Source organism: Camarhynchus parvulus, chromosome 19, assembly GCF_901933205.1.
Source record: "Camarhynchus parvulus chromosome 19, STF_HiC, whole genome shotgun sequence".
NCBI classification, from domain to species: Eukaryota; Metazoa; Chordata; class Aves; order Passeriformes; family Thraupidae; genus Camarhynchus; species Camarhynchus parvulus.
The window spans coordinates 5,061,600-5,077,233 of record NC_044589.1 but is presented as its reverse complement, the minus strand read 5'-3'; the positions used below and the strand labels follow the sequence as shown (position 1 = coordinate 5,077,233).

Below are 15,634 nucleotides of genomic sequence, written 5' to 3'. Positions count from 1 at the left end.
TTCTCATCTCTCCACACTGCAGTGCTTGCTCTTGCACTGATGCTACCCAGACCTCCCTTACCCAAAACATCATTTTTTCTCCTGATTGAGCTGTTTTCAATAAATGAGCAGGACTTCTCCCCAGAAGCCAGCACTGGTGTGGCAATGCTGGAATATCTTGAGCTTGTGCTGCTCCATTATTGGATGCACAGTCCATGTTGCACTACAACAGCAATATCCTTCCTTGTTACCTCATTCCCTTCCTCCCCCCAAACCCCCACTTCAGACCCAGGGTAGGCTCTGAGGAGCATTTCCTCACCTTTTTGGCACAGCAGCACTTCCTCCCACGCACTGTGACTGCAGACCTGCCCAGGCAGTGTTGTGGTACCTCAGAGCCCTGTGGATTTCCCTTGATTTCATCAGCCTCTGGGCTTTCTGCAGTTGTAACAGAGCTCAGGGAGCGTGGCAGCCTTGCTCCCACGGTGCAGAGAGGATGGGTCAGCATATCCCACAGCACTGTCAGCTGAGATGCTGCTAATGAATGAGTGCATTTAGTGAAATTAAGAAGTATTTGGTTTCTCCATCATCACATCAGTTGGCTCAAAGCCTCCAGCAGCCAAAGCTGACACACTTTGCCTTTACAGCAGGAGTGCAGCTGACCAGTGACTGGTTCCTGGATGGTAATTTATCTGGTTCCTGGCTCATGGATGATAATTTATCTGCAGTGCACTCACAGCTTCCCAAACTTGATTGCTTGCAAATGCATCAAGTGCTTATCTGTTTCTCTCTGCAGATCTCAAGGGCTCTTCTCACCTCCGTTGTGGTTTAACCCAGCAGACATTTAATCACCACACAGCCCCTCAACTCACTCCATCCTCCCCCAGGGGCATGGGGAGACAACGGGAAGAAAAAAAGTTAAAATTATGGGTTAAAATAAAGACAGTTTAACAGGGCAGACAAGGGAAGGAAAATAATAATGCTGATGATAATTGAAACATACAAAACAAGGGGTGCACCAAGCAATTGCTCACACCCACTGACCAATGCCCAGCCATTCCCAAGCAGCAGCCCCCACTCAGTTTTCCCCCTGGTATTGCTACTGATCATGGCATCCTGTGGTCTGGAATATTCCTTGGCTCACTTGGGGTCAGGTGTCCCAGCTGTGTCCCCTCCCAGCTTCTTGTGCCCCCCAGCCTCCTCACTGCTGGGGTGGGGTGAGGAGCAGAAAAGGCCTCACTTAGTGTAAACACTGCTCAGCAACAACTGAAACATCCCTGTGTTATCAGCATTATTCTCATCCTAAATCAAAACCAGCTACTAGGAAGGAAATTAACTCCATCCCAGCTGAAACCCAGCACTACTTCATACAAGTTCTAACTCGTGGGTGATTTGGATTTGAGTCTCACAATAAGAAAAAAAGAGTGAAGGACTTCTCTGCCTTGATGGTTACCAGTGACCCCCTTCCCAGGGCAGCTCTGGGTTTGGTTTCTCCAGCCTCAGGTGTTATGACCCTGTGCTGCAGCTTGTTGGAAGGATTCCCTGCCCCCACCTCTTTTCCTGGTACAGCAGAAGGTTCAGCTTTGTGCTTTATTTTATTTTTACCTTCCATGGGGAAGTGAAAGCACCCAAGGTGCTGTGTCATCTCAGATCTCAGGGCTTGACAACAAAACACAAACTTCTGTATTGGTCACGGGCTGGGGTGGAGGGGATGCCCAGGCTCAGTGGTGTTTTCTTGGCTTCTCAGGAAGAAATGAGGGAAGGTCCAATGTCTCTGATTTTTTGGGAGCAGTTCTGTCAAGTTCCTGGTCCTCAAGTATGTCTGCAGCTAGAGGAGTCCTGCTCCTTGCCATCTTCTGAAGAGGATCAATAAGGGCAGAGATGAAGCAAAGGGATGAAATAAAGAAGTAGGGAAATACCTAAGAAAGAGCTGTGACAAAGAGGGTGAATCAGGAAACAAAGAGAGTCATAAGGACATCTGATTTATAGCCCTTTGAAATCACAGGGGAGATTTTCCCTGTGTTTGGTGGGTTTGAATTGTAGCCAGAACAATCTGTTGCATCATTTGAAGGCATTGCAAAACTTGGGGCAGCAGAAGGGAAAGCACAGTCTTTGAAAGAGGCAGGAGGGAAACCTCTGTGGTCCAGAGAGCTTTATAAGGGTCTGGGGGTGCTGATCTCACTTGGCCAGACTGCCAGAGCTGCACCAAGCCCTGGGTCCTGCCCAGGGTTCTTCAGGGAGGCCAGCACACCTGTGGGAACCTATTCCAAATTGTGACAGGTAGGAGAGGGGACAGGTGGGGTGGAGAACAAAAATCACTTGTGTCACTCAAAAATCTTTTCAGCCCTGGCCATTGTTATGTGAATGTGAACAAAGATTTTAGCAAGACTGAAAGAGTGGACTCTCTGTGGTACCTTTTTGGGCAAAACAGCTCTTGCATCCCAGCTGGACAGAAGGAGATTTCCCCTAAATAGTGAGTGAAATTTGGGCTCTTGACCACCTTAGTCTCTGCATTCCTAAGCAGCTGGCCAGGTTTGTGTCATATCTGAATGCACCCTGCATTAACTGCTGCTGAGGTGCATGAGCCTCATCCATCCCAGACACATGGGCCACCTGAGACAGAGTCCATGGGTGGCTTCTCTGTGCCAGCATTTAGATTTCAAGTGTTCCTGCTCTGCTAATGTGGATCCAGCTTGGTTTCTTCTCTAGACACCCCCCATCAGTGTTGGTGCTGCTGCTCCCCTTTCCTCCCTAACTCCTGCTAATGGCATAACCCTGGCTGCCCAGGTATCCCAAAGGTGAAGTACAGCTCCAGCACTGCCTAAACAAGTAGCTGAGGAACCTGAAAGGCATGTTTGGTGTCCATCTTCTCTTGATTTCCACATGAAAACAGGCCAAGCTCTTCTAGGTCTCCTTCAGCCTTTCTTCCCTCATCCCCCTTGGATGCTGGTGCAGGTTGGCTGCTCTGTGGAGGGGTGGTAAGAGCAGGGATGTATCAGAGGGTCAGGGTACAGTCCAGGAGGAGGAATGGATGAATTAGGAGAAGATGGGGCTGGAAGCAGCTTCAGACAGCAGAGCTCTAAGACCCTCCCTTGCAGGTAAGTAAAGCCAGGAGAGGGCTCTGGTAAGGACACAGCTCCTTAAGTACAGCTGCAGGAGCGGGGAGAAGGGTGCCTGGGTGAGGGTCCCAGCTGGGGCTCATCTGAGCAATTAATCCCTGCTCATATATCCAGGGCCCTGGGCCTCAGGAGGGAGCAGAGCATTGCTGAATTCCCTTTGTTTTGGTTGTCTCTAATCTTTGCTGTTAAAGTCATCTCTTCTTTCCTCTCCAGTGCCCAGGTCCTGCCTGTCAAGATGTCCAAATCCAGTAGGGTGAGCCAGGCCCTGGCAGGTAAGAACTCCCCTGTACTTTATTTGTTCAATCCTTAGGAGTAGAGAGAATGAGAGGTTTGCCTTTCTGTAGCATTTACTTTCTATTTTTGACTTTTGGAAAGAGTCAGAAGCATTGCTGGCCTTTAAGGTTTTAGACCAAAGATTTTCCAGAAAAGCAAAGAGGGCAGATTTGGGGGAGAATGGGATAGACAAACCTTATGAACTGTTTTTCTCATCCTGAGTCTTTCAAAATAAGTGGGATTATTTGAGGCATGGCTATTCAACTTCTTCTGTACATGTGGATGAGCAAGTAGCAAAGGAAAGGGCATGTGAATCAAGCTCAGTGCTAGCTGCTATTTTCTGCTTTTTTTAAAGTCAAAGGAGAGGAGTGATGTGAGATTTTGTGTGGTTTTTAATATGATTTTTTACAATGTGATTTTATTAAAAAAAGAAGCTCTGAGGGTCTTTAGCTTAAAGAGGATTGTGATGCCTTGTGTTGGGAAAGGGGAGACAGAAGTTGAATCAGACATTGTCTCCTGGTTTGCTTGTTATCCAAACCTGTGAATACACTTCTAAATATACTGAGGAATATATCTGGGAGGGATCAAAGTGCCAGTTTTCAATGCTCCTTTTCAGAGTAGATTTGCCTGTTAAAGTTGAAATGGCATTGCCTTGAAAATGACAATTTGTGCTGTCATCTTCCCATGGAAGTGTTGCTGTGCCAAAAGCCAGTGGCACCTTTGCTGTGTTTTGGCTCAGCCAGTGCCAAACCAGTGACCCTGGTGTGGTGGAACTGGGGGATTTGGGTGCTCTGGTACCACCTGTGCTCTCAAAACTGTATCATTACCTGGTAGAGGAATGCTAAACATCTGGTATCTGGTATTTTCTGGAGTTTGCTCTGTTTCAGACTCTACAGAATGTCTGTTAACCTTCTCCTTCCTCTGTCTCTTGTCCATGCATGGTCTCTCGAGGTTATTAGCTCCTGGGACACCAAACTTTGCTCCTGAGTGAGCAGAGACAGTTACAGTCTTGTTTTGCAAGACAATGGTTCCCACCTTATTCCAGAAAATGTGTTTGGTCTTTTGTTGAGTTCCAGGTTTTACCCTGGCTGAAAAGGGTTCCTGGGATTGATGTTTCCCTTCATCTAACATGGGCACCATCCTGAGAGCTGCCCTGCACGTGTCTGCAGCCAGACTGGCCCTGCATGGAAACTAACACAGGTGTCCTCTGACATGCAGCATGCAGCCCAGCTGTCTCCTCCTTAATAAATCACTGTGGAAATGAGGTGTAAAGTCAAGCTCAGCCCTTGTCTAGGTGGGTGACGTGAGCAGAGCTCCCCTTCCTTATAACAGCTCAGCCTTTCATGCCCTGCCTGTGTCATTAGGTGCTTAATCACATCAAGGTAAATAAAGCACAGAGCTGATGAATCCAGGCTGTGTCGATGTTGTTCCTGTGATCTCATTCTCCTTACACAGGAGGTGAATGTGTGCAGTCTGTTCGTGCCTTGTGGTGCCACGTTTAGATAGAAAAGGCAGCAGGAAATCCCAATAGAATAAACCATTTGCCAGCATTTAATACAATAAAATGGTTAAAATTGTGATTGGTATCTCTGTTGTTGCAGTCTGGGGGTGTAAAAGAAGGGATAATTACTCATTTTAATCATCTTTACCTCTCCCTGGGGCAGCCAGCACGAGGCACATGGAGATGTAGGGAAGTGCAGGAGCAGCTCCCTGGAGCCAGGGTCTCCTTCAGATCCTGATCTTCAAACAACACAGCTTTGGGTGCTGTGCTGCCTGCTGCCAAGTGTCCCACACCTCAGAGGTGCAAGGGAGGAGGGAAATATAAATCTGAGTCCTCAAAATCACATGGAAGCAGAGGAAAGATTAATACCAGTTAATTAGGGAGTGGAAGGAAAGTAAGTCTCTGGGGGTATTTCTGGTGAAAAGCAAGCAATGGAGTTCTGGTAAAAAGGAAAAGTTTTGCTGAAATATTAATTGGCTGGGTCTTTAGGGACACCTTCTTCCCCTCTATGCTCTGCTCTCTGTTTTTAGAACCTCTTCTGGGAAGTGGTATTTTGTTCATAATTAAAATCCTGCTGATGGTGTCCAAGTTACTCATTACTCAGGTTATTCTCTCACACAGGCTGAGCTCCTTTTGTTTTCTCAGTCCCCACTGTGTGACTGCTTCCAACAACATCAGTGGAGAAGGCTGGGGGAGCAGTGTTGTGGGGGGAGAGAAGTCTCAGATGTAAATGAAAGAGGCTTTATTTTTATTTTGAGAAATGTGGCTTGGTCTCCATCCCCTGGCATCTCAGCAGCTTTGGCTCTGGTTTGAAGCTGGACAGACACAACCCCTGAATGTCATGGGTGATGTTGAGAAATGCTGCAGGTGCAACTCTTGGATGCAGAGGGAACTTCTGGTGGCTAAACAGGAGATGAGGAATGCTGTGAGTCTGAATTAGAAGCTGGGTTTTGTTTGTGTGATGGGTGCTTGGGGATTTGTAACACTGTCAACCCCACATCTTCTGAAAGCACCTCTTGGGATCCCAGAAATCATGAAGCTGACTTTAAAACCATGTTTTCTACAAAAAAGTGTAATTTTTTTCCTTGCTTTCTGCTATTTTAATACTTCAAAGTGCATGTGGAAACTTGTCTTTTAAGCTTTTCCTTTTCCCTCAAGTATTTGATCAGTAGAGTGAAATGCCAAACAGGTCTAAGCAAACTGTTTAACCACAGTGTTGGTGTTTAAGGATCAGCTGGACTGACATTTCCTGGGAATAATGGATTTTAGCTGCTGTGCCTTGGGGCTGAGGGATGGCAAGGTGCTCATATAAAGGCCCTTCTAATACTGTGTCTAAAATTAAGCCTGAAAAGGAGCTTTTTGTTAAATAAAACTGGGTGTTTCTTGTTTGCATGATTCCAGGAACTGGTGCATTTGGGGATGCACTAACCATACTGATTTTGCTGGTGGATATAATTGTACAAATTAACAATGCTTTTCTGAGATCTCACATTATCTGAAGGTAAGCTCTGCCCTGTACCAGTCTGAGGCCTGTGCAAATCCAGGTCAGTGGCCAGCCCATGTTGGGCTGGGTGTGAGTGACTGTGTGGCCAGCACTCATTACATAATGTCAGGCTGTTTTTCCTGTGCTCAGCTTCTGCACAGGATATTACAAAAAGTCCCTTATTTACACAGCAGGCTGAAAAAAGTTGGTGGATGTTGTCATAGCTCCAGTGAAAATAATTTTACCCCAAGGAGCCACTAATGTTGTATTTCTGGCCAAATAAGAGGCTTTGAGCAAGAGGGAAAAAAAAGGCAGTTCTGCATGTGGTTATTGCACACACAGAATCGGATCAGATCCCAAAGGATTCCTTGCAAGGCTTTCTGTCTCCTCCCTCCTGCAGTCCTTGCAGGGAAGAAACCCAGAGCCCAGTGGAAAGTAGGAACATATAAAATAATATTTTTCAAGCTCCTGGGCTAGCTAGTGAGCAGCAGGAAGTCTCACAGGAACACATCCAAAGCAATCTTGGTCTGGGCAAACTTGTCATGTTGCAGCTTGCATTCAGGTGAGAATTTCTCCAGGTCCAGGGCTACACTTGCTCCTGGCATAACTCCACAGATGCCTGGAACAGGTTCTGACTTGAAATTGTTGTGAGAATTGGAGACTCAATCTGCAAATGTCATGTGTGTCTGTATTGTTTTGGCAAATTGTAGGAAAACAACTCCCACCTAAGGCCTGGGTGAGGGATGTCCCTTCCTGGGGACTGCAGTCCCCAAATTTATGTGAGGATTAATAATCTGAGATTTCCAGTATTGTATTTAAACTTCAAAGGCAGCATTAATGCTGGGGGTTGACAGGCAGCAGAGCAATGTAGCACCAGAACCCTTTTGAATGCTCTCTTGACTTGAATCTGCAGAAAATGATTCATTGCATGTAGCTCCTAAGGCAGCAGAAGGTTTAAGATTGGCCAAGAAAAGGTAATTTCCCACTTACACCTTTTCTTGACTAATGTAAGATAGGAGAACTTTGAATTGGGGTAATTCTCCTGGTCCCCTCTTTGCCCTGGGCTTGTGTGTCTGTGTGAAGTTGTAGGTGGGCATGCAGCTCAGAAAAACAAAAAGTTTGTGGAACAAATTGTGGATTTTTGTTTGGTTTTTTTTGTGTTTTGTGCTGATTCATGATGCTGGCAGGCAGTTTTGGACATGTTATTCCAGGTATGAGGGGGCTGTGTTATAGAATAGCTGAACTCACCTGAGCTTCTGTGGCTCCTGCTTTTTGCTTGGTCTGAATTTTGTCTCCCTCTGCCACTGAGAGTCTGAAGCCAGTTGTTCAGCCTGAGCTTCTGTTTTCTCTCTTTTTTTCTTTATTCTGGGCTCTGCCTGCTAATGTTAGCAAGACAGTATTGATCTCTTCAGAAGAACACATTAATTTTGCATTGCCTATCAGACAGCTGTGCGTGGGTGGTGATAATCCCTGGTAGTCTTTGGACTCGCTTTTCAAATGTCAGTCTGTGCCATCAGTGCTACTGCACTGCTTAGAAACAGCTTTTTTAGAGACAACTTTTCTGCACCAGTTCTAGGAATAGTATTGTGCAGCCTCAGTGGGGTCAGACTGAGGTGATTTCCCCAGCTGTAGTGGGAGACCTTCCCTGTCTCTCAAGAATTTTGTTCCTGCAGCCTCTCTAGTCAGAGTTGCTGCTGCTCTGCTTGGAATGCCCCTGAGTGTTCTCTGCTGGAAGGGGAAAGGACCTGAAAGGTGCAGGGGGCAGCTGTGGTGCTGCTGCTGGGCTTTGGGGCTCAGCTGCACTCATGAAAAAAACAAGGAGCTTCTGTTCTGGGGACACTTAAGCTGTTCCTTAAGGCTCCCTGGGGTAGTGCACTGCTGGCTTTGATGGGCTGTGACCTTGCAATAGGCTTGTGGCCTTCATTTAGGACTAGAAGGGAGTTACTTTGGTGGTGAAATTTCTGGATCTGGTGAGCTCTGGTGCTGCCAGTAGGGCAAGGGGAGCTAACCCAGCCTTTGTATGCTTTGGAAGCCCTGCTCTGGCTGTGCAGCTCCTGGGAACTGGGAGAACTCTAGATCTCAGACCTGGATCCCCTGCCTGGTTACCTATTTCCATTTGGAAGTGTGTTTCACCATCCATTGGGCAGCCTGGTCTTGTGGTCGGCCCAGCTCTTCCAAAAGTTCTTGGGTAACCCTGGGGAAACTCCTTCCTCCATCTCTGTTCCTCTCCCTCTCTGGTGAAACCCCTTCTGTCTGTCTTTTGGCCCTTAGATGGGAAAGTTCTTACTAAAAACATTCAACTGTGGCTGTCAAGAAAAGAGTTGAACAGCTCCTGGAATATTTGTGCTCAGACCTTAGGAGAAGGAGGTACAAACTGTGGTCAGCACTGTGTAGGAGTAGTTCTGCTTGTGGGGCACTGAGGCAGGCTTTGCACAGGGGATTTGTAGTCACAGGACACATGTTCTTGACTGGTTGCATATTTGAGGCAGAAAATAGTCTCACCACTTGCACACAAAGCTGATGCTTCCCATCATAACTCGATTTTTCAGTCATGTGTGGGCAAGGTGCCTCATTTTTGTCCTGAACAAATGTGCTCTAGAATCTTCCTTTTCCCCATATGACTGAATAGAGGCTTGCAAAAATAAACTTTTTGGAAATCTCAGCTTTGGCCATGTGTTCCTGAGCAGGAATGTCTGTAGCATTAGGATGTGGTTTGCGTGGTCTGCCCTTAGAGGGGATTTCTGGGGAAATGCTGGCTTTTAGGTTTTCTGCTGTTGGTTTGCAGCTGTAAGTGTTTTTTCTTATTTCTGGTGCTGGCTGTTGCAGGTGGGAAGTTGCTCTTGGGAAAGCAAAAGCAGGTGTTCTCTTGCATGTGTGAGAGCAGTATGATACCTTGGAAATGTTATGATTTGTAACCAGCCTGGATTTCACAGGCAAACATCATCTTGGATCAGCATGATCAGTCCTGTAGCTTTCTGTGTGCCAGTTTTACCTTCAGGGAATGGCTGTCCTTTTTAATGATTCATTAGTTTTATCAAACTGCATCCCATGGATACAGCTGGCTGGGATGGGGGAGGATGAGGATTGCATTGCTGCTGGGAGTGAGGGAAAACCAAAATGCCAGGGAGGAGAGGCTGTGGGGGGCAGCTCTGCCCTGGTGTTTGAAGGCAGCTCAGCTGCACTTTGGGATTGGTTCAGTGTGACACTGTTGAAATGTGTGGCTTTAGGGGGAGCAGCTGAGCAGGACCTTTAGGGGTTATGGGTGATGCCCTTCATCCTTCAGGGCTGCTTCCAGGGCTCAGGTCTGCAGGAGAACTCTGCACCACAGCAGACTCAGTGCCTGAGGAGCCCTAAAGCCCAAAGAGGAAGGTCCTCTTTACACACCAGCACAAAGGAGGGTCACAGACAGGCCATGTGCCCACATTTCCCTCCCTTAATTTGCTGCCTGGGCTCCTCCCTCTGAAAACCTCCAGATCCTCTCCTTGTGCTGACTCCCACCCTGTTACCTCTCAGACGTTTTACACCCTCAGAACTAAGGGCTAAAGGTTTTATTTTATTTTACTTTATTTAATTTTCTTTGAAAGATTCAAGTTTTTTTTTTAATGAATGTGTTTCCCCATTGTTTCCTTCCTGCATGTTGACCTCGTACCCACTGTAGGCATGACAGCTATTCTGATGTCAGCCGCCGGACTGCCCGTGCACCTCACCCGTGTGCCTCAAGCTGCCAGCACCCATAAGGCCACTAAAAAACACAGCTCAGTTAAGGAGGGGAGGAAAGTGTCCAAGAAAGGTAGTTCCTGCTCAAACTCTGATATTTGCTTCCATCTCCTTCTCTTTATCTCTCTGCATCCCTCTTTTCCTCTTGTCTCTCTCCCCCTCCCTCTTGGCTCTTCTGGTTTGACTGATGATGTTCATCCCAGCGAGGGGAGAAGCAGGACACGTCTGCCCTGACCTGCAGCCTCTCTGACAGGCTCTAAAATAACGTGGTAAAGTAGGTGTGGTCCTGTGGTAGGTCAGCTTGTTTCCACACAAAATGAAAGCTGGAACAGATCTGTGCTCTGCATGGCAGACTCCACCAGCCTCCCCTGTGATCCTGCTGCACCCTCCTGGGGAGTGTCCACATACCAGGACCTTCTGAGGTGTTGGTGGGACCATTGAGAAGAACATCAAATCCATGTGTGCTCTGCAGAGAAGATTTGCTTTGTGAGCCATGCTTGTCATGATTGAGTCATGGGATGACAAGGATCTCCCAGACAAGCAGGCTCCTGAGTCCTGTAGGGCTTTTGAGGTCAAATTGCAGAGGATTTGTTCTCTCCACCTCAGTCTGGGTGGAAGGGAAAGAAGTGGAGCGCTCTCAGGTGGATGTGCACTGCCAGGAAGGGATGGATTACCTCAGCTCTCTTGCTGAATGGAGCCCTCTCCAGGGCAGGGCTTTCATTTCTCCTCCTTGTATCTCACTGGCACCTCTCACCTTCACAGAGCTGAGAGCCTGGATCCCATCCATGTGCTGGGGACTCTGCAGGGGCAGGTGTGAATCCAGCCTGGTGGAGCTGTAGAGGTCGTTTGCCAGCCTTGGCACAGGGGTGTCAACCACCACCTCACCTACAGCACGTCCCCCTTGGATAAGCCAGGTGGGACTGGAGATGTTCAACACAGATCTCCATATTGAAGGAAGGAAAGAGCCCAGAGGTGGAGAGGAAGAGGGATCTGCCTGTCTAGGGAGTTTTTTTGTACCTTTTTCTCTCTTTGGAGTCCATGAGGTCCAAAGCTGTCTGAAGGAGGCAGGAAGGAAAATAGAAATGAAATGAGGAGGGAGGTATTTTATGGAAATGCATTATGGAGAGAGCTGTGAGAAGGAGTGAGAAAGCAAATGTGGAGTAGGATGTGTGATGGAGGGGGAGGAGAAAGCAGGGGCGGCAGGAGAAGCAGTGAAGAGCAGGAGGAGCAAAGGAAAATGGGAGGTGAAGGAGAAGAGCTGAGCAGAGGAGGGTGGCAGAGGGGCTGGATGAGGATCCTGCCCCATGGAGCCAGCTGGCAGTGTGCTGGGGTTGTGTGGCTCATGGGCAGCATGCAAGGGCAGGAATGAGGACTGGGTGGTGGGCATGCCCTGGAAAGTGCCAAAAGGGAGCTGTGGTGAGGCCAGGCCCTCCCACAGAGGCACTGGCTTGCCCCAGTTACTGGAGGAGCCCAAAACAATAGAAGGGCCAGGCCTGCACTGCTGTTGGTCACTGGCTGCTGCTCAGTGACATGAAACAGCTGTATTTAGGTCACAGGCTGCTGCCTTCTCCTCTGTGGGGTCTGTTGGCCCAGGTGCTGTCTGCTCCCAGCATCCAGCCCTCCCTGGCACTGTGTGAGCAGCCAGGATGCTGTGAGGGTGGGATGTTAGCAGGAGAATTGTCTTGTGACTTCTGAGCTGGGTGGGGAGAGCAGCAGTGCAGGGAGTGGGAAGGGTGGGATGTGGGCTGGGAGGTGAGAGCAGCACACACTGCATCGGGTGTCCAGTGCCTGTATCTCTGTATCTGTGCACCCCATCAGCATCACTTCTTCAGTTCCTCAGCCCCAGGGCAAGCTGTCTACTCCCTGCCAGCTCTGCAATGCCACCTGCTGGGGCTAGGACACGTCTGGAGGAGCAGAGAGACAGCACCAGCAGGGAGGATGGAATGGAAAAGGGGCATCGAGCATCTCCTTCTCCCATCCGGCATGGCAGGATTTGTCCCAGCTGTCCTTATCCTGCCCAGGATGTGCTGCAGAGGAGACTTGCACATCAGCCCTTTCCCACACTGACCCATGAGAAGGGGAACCTTCCAGTGCTTCAGGTTGTTAAAATCCCCCCTCTTATTTTAAAAAGCAGGATTCCTGTTGGTAGGGGCTGGGATGCCAGTCCTGTGGAGTCCCTCACTTCTGGGATGCAGAATGTGTTCAGTCCATTCTAGGAACAAGCTGTGTTTGTACAACACCCCTCAGGGCTTAGGAACATTATTCTGCAGTGCAGGTACTGAGCCTGACTTTTGGCCAGACTGCTCTTTCCCTTCACAGACCCTGATGCTGCCAACAGACAGAGACTGGCTCATTTTGTGCCCTGAATTTCTGCATTGTGTGTTCTTGGCCACTTCCCTTGAGGATTTCCCATCATGGAGAGCTCAAACAGAGCTCTGCATCCAGGACTGCACCCAGCATTGCAGTGACCACAGCCAGCTGGTGGTGGGTGCAGAGTGCCCCTGCTGAGCCCCTTCTCCCTCCCTCCTGCTGCTCCCAGGCAGTGCTGCTGCAATTGCAGCTGACTTGGTGAAAAGCTGGGGTGTGTTAAACAGAGGCACTAATTAGTCAGGACTCGTTAGTGCTGTTGCTGCTCTGGCAGGGATGTCTGTGGCACAGCTGGGTTCTGCAGGGCTTGGGGGAGCTGTAGTCTCTGGGCAGGCTCCGTGCTCTCCAGGCTGGCACAGGGCCTGGCAGCCTCTGCCATCCCCATGGGTTGGTGCTGCCCTGGGATGCTGCAGCCTCTCCCTGCCCCACGCCAGCACTGCAGGGACCTGGCTGCTGGCAGGGAGGCAGGTGGCTTGTCCTGCTCTCTCCAGGTGCTGCTTGTGCCTGCTGCTGGCCTCCCCAGCCTTTGCAAGGACCTCCAGGGGCTGCTTGGCTCTGCTGAGTCACTTGTTACCCACTTCCACCTGGTGAGGAAGGAGAGGAGCGCACTCATCCTCCTTGCCATCCCCCTGCAGCTGGATGTACAAACTGTGCCAGTGCCTGTGGGGTGGGTGGGACTGGGGAGCCCCTCAGAGCTGGGAGATCTTGTTGTTCCCATGGGGAAACATCTGCTGAAGGAGACATAAACAGGGATGCTCTGAGCAGAGCAGCCTGGTCACTGGATTGTCCTGCTGAAATGCTGAATATGGAGAAACCTATAGGTACAGCCTTTGCAAGTCCAGGGAGCTGTGTGACTGTCCATGACAATAACCAGGAACAACCAGTGTCTGGCCTGCAGAGGGTATCAAAAAAGGTCTGCTGGAAACCATATGGCTTGTTTTGGGCTACAGAAGGAGACATTACTGGTGCAAGCATTTGGTTGCTGTGCAAGGATTCAAAACACATCTGTTAAATGTTGCCCATGGAAAGCCCTTGCTGCAGCAAGCAGCTTATTATCTACAGGGAGGAAGGGGAAGCATTAAAAACAATTTGATATTCCTCTCTTTGTAAATGAAAGAATGGTGAACATTCTTTGGCATCCTGGATAAATCTGTAGCACAGCTCTGAGCCAGCTGGAGATAAACGGCACCGGTCGATTCTTCCAGTCCATTTTCAATCCACCATTGAATCCAGACAGCTCTGGGGACTGACCAGGCTTTGATGATCCCAGGGGATGGCTAGAACAAAGATTTGGAGGCAAACTCTTCATTATGGAGTAAACAGCCCTGTAAGGAAGTGATTCACATGCTGGAGCACACGTGGCTCGTGCCGTGGTCCCAGCTGCCTCCCCCTGTGCTGCTGGGCTGTGGCCAGCCAGATGTGCTGCTCTGCCCAAGGAAGGCCATGTGGGCTTTGCTGCCCGTCCTGAAAAAGAGCTCTCAGCATCTTCTTTGGGACTGGATTTTGAAATCCTTGCAGCTGGGGATGGATTTTCCTGAAGTGTCAGGGCTGCCCAGCCCTTTCTCTCTCCAGGCAGCTTTGGTGGCTCTAAATGCGTTAGAGCGTTGTCACAGCAAAGTGACAGGGACAGATTGCAGATGCCACAGTGCAAATCCATCAGGCATGGGTTTCCTCAGGGTAGCTGAGGGCTGCATCACCTTCTGCCTGCTTGGTTCCCCCAGCTCCATCTTAATGGCAGCTGGTGAAGTGGTGTAGTGCCCAAAATCCCAAGGACTTTCCTGGCTCACTGTTACCCAGCTCTGCACCAGAACTTTGGTCTCCTTTCATTGATTTTATTTGAATGTGCCTGGCCAGTTCTTGGGTGACTTATCTCTTTGTTCCTTGGAGCTGCTCCAGAGAAGAAAAGTCACAAGAGATTCTGTGGAGGGAGCATCCCCCACCACCCTGAACGAGCTGAGCTGCTCTAAAGCTGCTGAGATCTGCTGTGCAGGTGGGAGCAGGTGAGCTGGGGCTCTCAGCCAAGTGCTGGGCAGGTGTTGCTGCTGGTGCAACACCCCCTCCCTGCTCCCTTCCCTCACTGTCTTCACCTTGGCTGTGCATTTTTTTGGCTTTCCTTCCTTCAGCCCAAAGCCAGAAAAGACAAGAAGGTCACTTCAGAAAGAGCCACCTGGAAAATGCAGGTTGGGTGGAGAAGGACTTGGTGTTGGTCTGTCTGTCTGTCTGTCTGTCAGGCAGCATGGAATCCACAGGGATGAGAACACAGTGATCATCATGGAAGTGGATGGCCTCAGGGGGGATAGTAGCTAGTCCTGCTCACTGCATTCTTCCTAAAACCTGTGAAACAGAAGGAACTGAAGCCTCCATCTCCTGTAGGGCCATGAAGGTCTCCAGAGGCTGATTCCAAGTGCCACACGTGGGAAGTGCCACCCTGTGTTTGCAGCCTGGAGTACAGACATCCCAGAACACTCAGCTGAGGGTGTCAGGTACAGTGAGCTGGGACAGCTCAGACTGATCACATCCCCTTCAGACTCATTCCTACCTCTTGATCTTCTGCATGCAAGCAAGGTCCCAGCAGAGAATTCCTGGAATTTCTTTTGGAAAAGACAAGACAAGGAGCCATGTTCCCTGTGAGATCCGGTGATGAGGCCTTGAAGCAGCTCCTGGCACTGCTGAACCCTTGGCCTCAAAGGTGGAAGCCTGAGGCTTGCCCAGGCTCCTCCTCCCTGTTTCCTGCTCTTGGGACAGTTCTTGGAAATGCTTTTCCAGGGGATTTTGGACCCTGAAGAGGAAAACACCTGCTTCTGTGTTGTTTTTGGGCTTAATGCTTAATCCTGTTGCCACCTATCTGCCTTGGGATCTCCAGAGATTGGTGCTCACAGCTCTGCTCTGCCTGAGGTGCCAGGAATCCCTCCTGCCCAGCACTGGCACTTGGAGTGAATGTCCCTTCACCTCCTGGGCTCCTCTTCTTGCTCTGGGTGCTCAGCCATCCCTTCCTCCTGCTACTGCTGCCAGAAATCACAGGTTTTGGGATGGCCAGGAATCCCCTTCTGAAAATAACTCATCTCAATGACTGTATTTTCATTTAGGAGAGTCCAGCCCACAGTTCCTCAGTCTCAGCTAAAGGATGTTGGTGCTCTGCCTTGCTCTCTTCCATGGGGTTCTAGGGAATGAGGGACTTCACCTGGTAGAGGATCTGTG

At 49.3% G+C, this 15,634-nt stretch overlaps 1 protein-coding gene across 2 annotated transcripts in view; it reads left to right on the top strand.

Moving 5' to 3' along the window:
• Nucleotides 1-15,634, top strand: part of DTX2 (deltex E3 ubiquitin ligase 2) — a 34,976-nt gene that overhangs the window by 15,304 nt on the left and 4,038 nt on the right. Inside the window, exons 4-5 of one of the 2 annotated variants that reach the window (XM_030962824.1) lie at nucleotides 3,309-3,367; nucleotides 10,011-10,142. In XM_030962824.1, the coding sequence (XP_030818684.1) occupies nucleotides 3,309-3,367; nucleotides 10,011-10,142 (191 nt within the window). The remainder of the gene's footprint in view (nucleotides 1-3,308; nucleotides 3,368-10,010; nucleotides 10,143-15,634) is intronic. The other variant, XM_030962825.1, reaches the window with a different exon arrangement.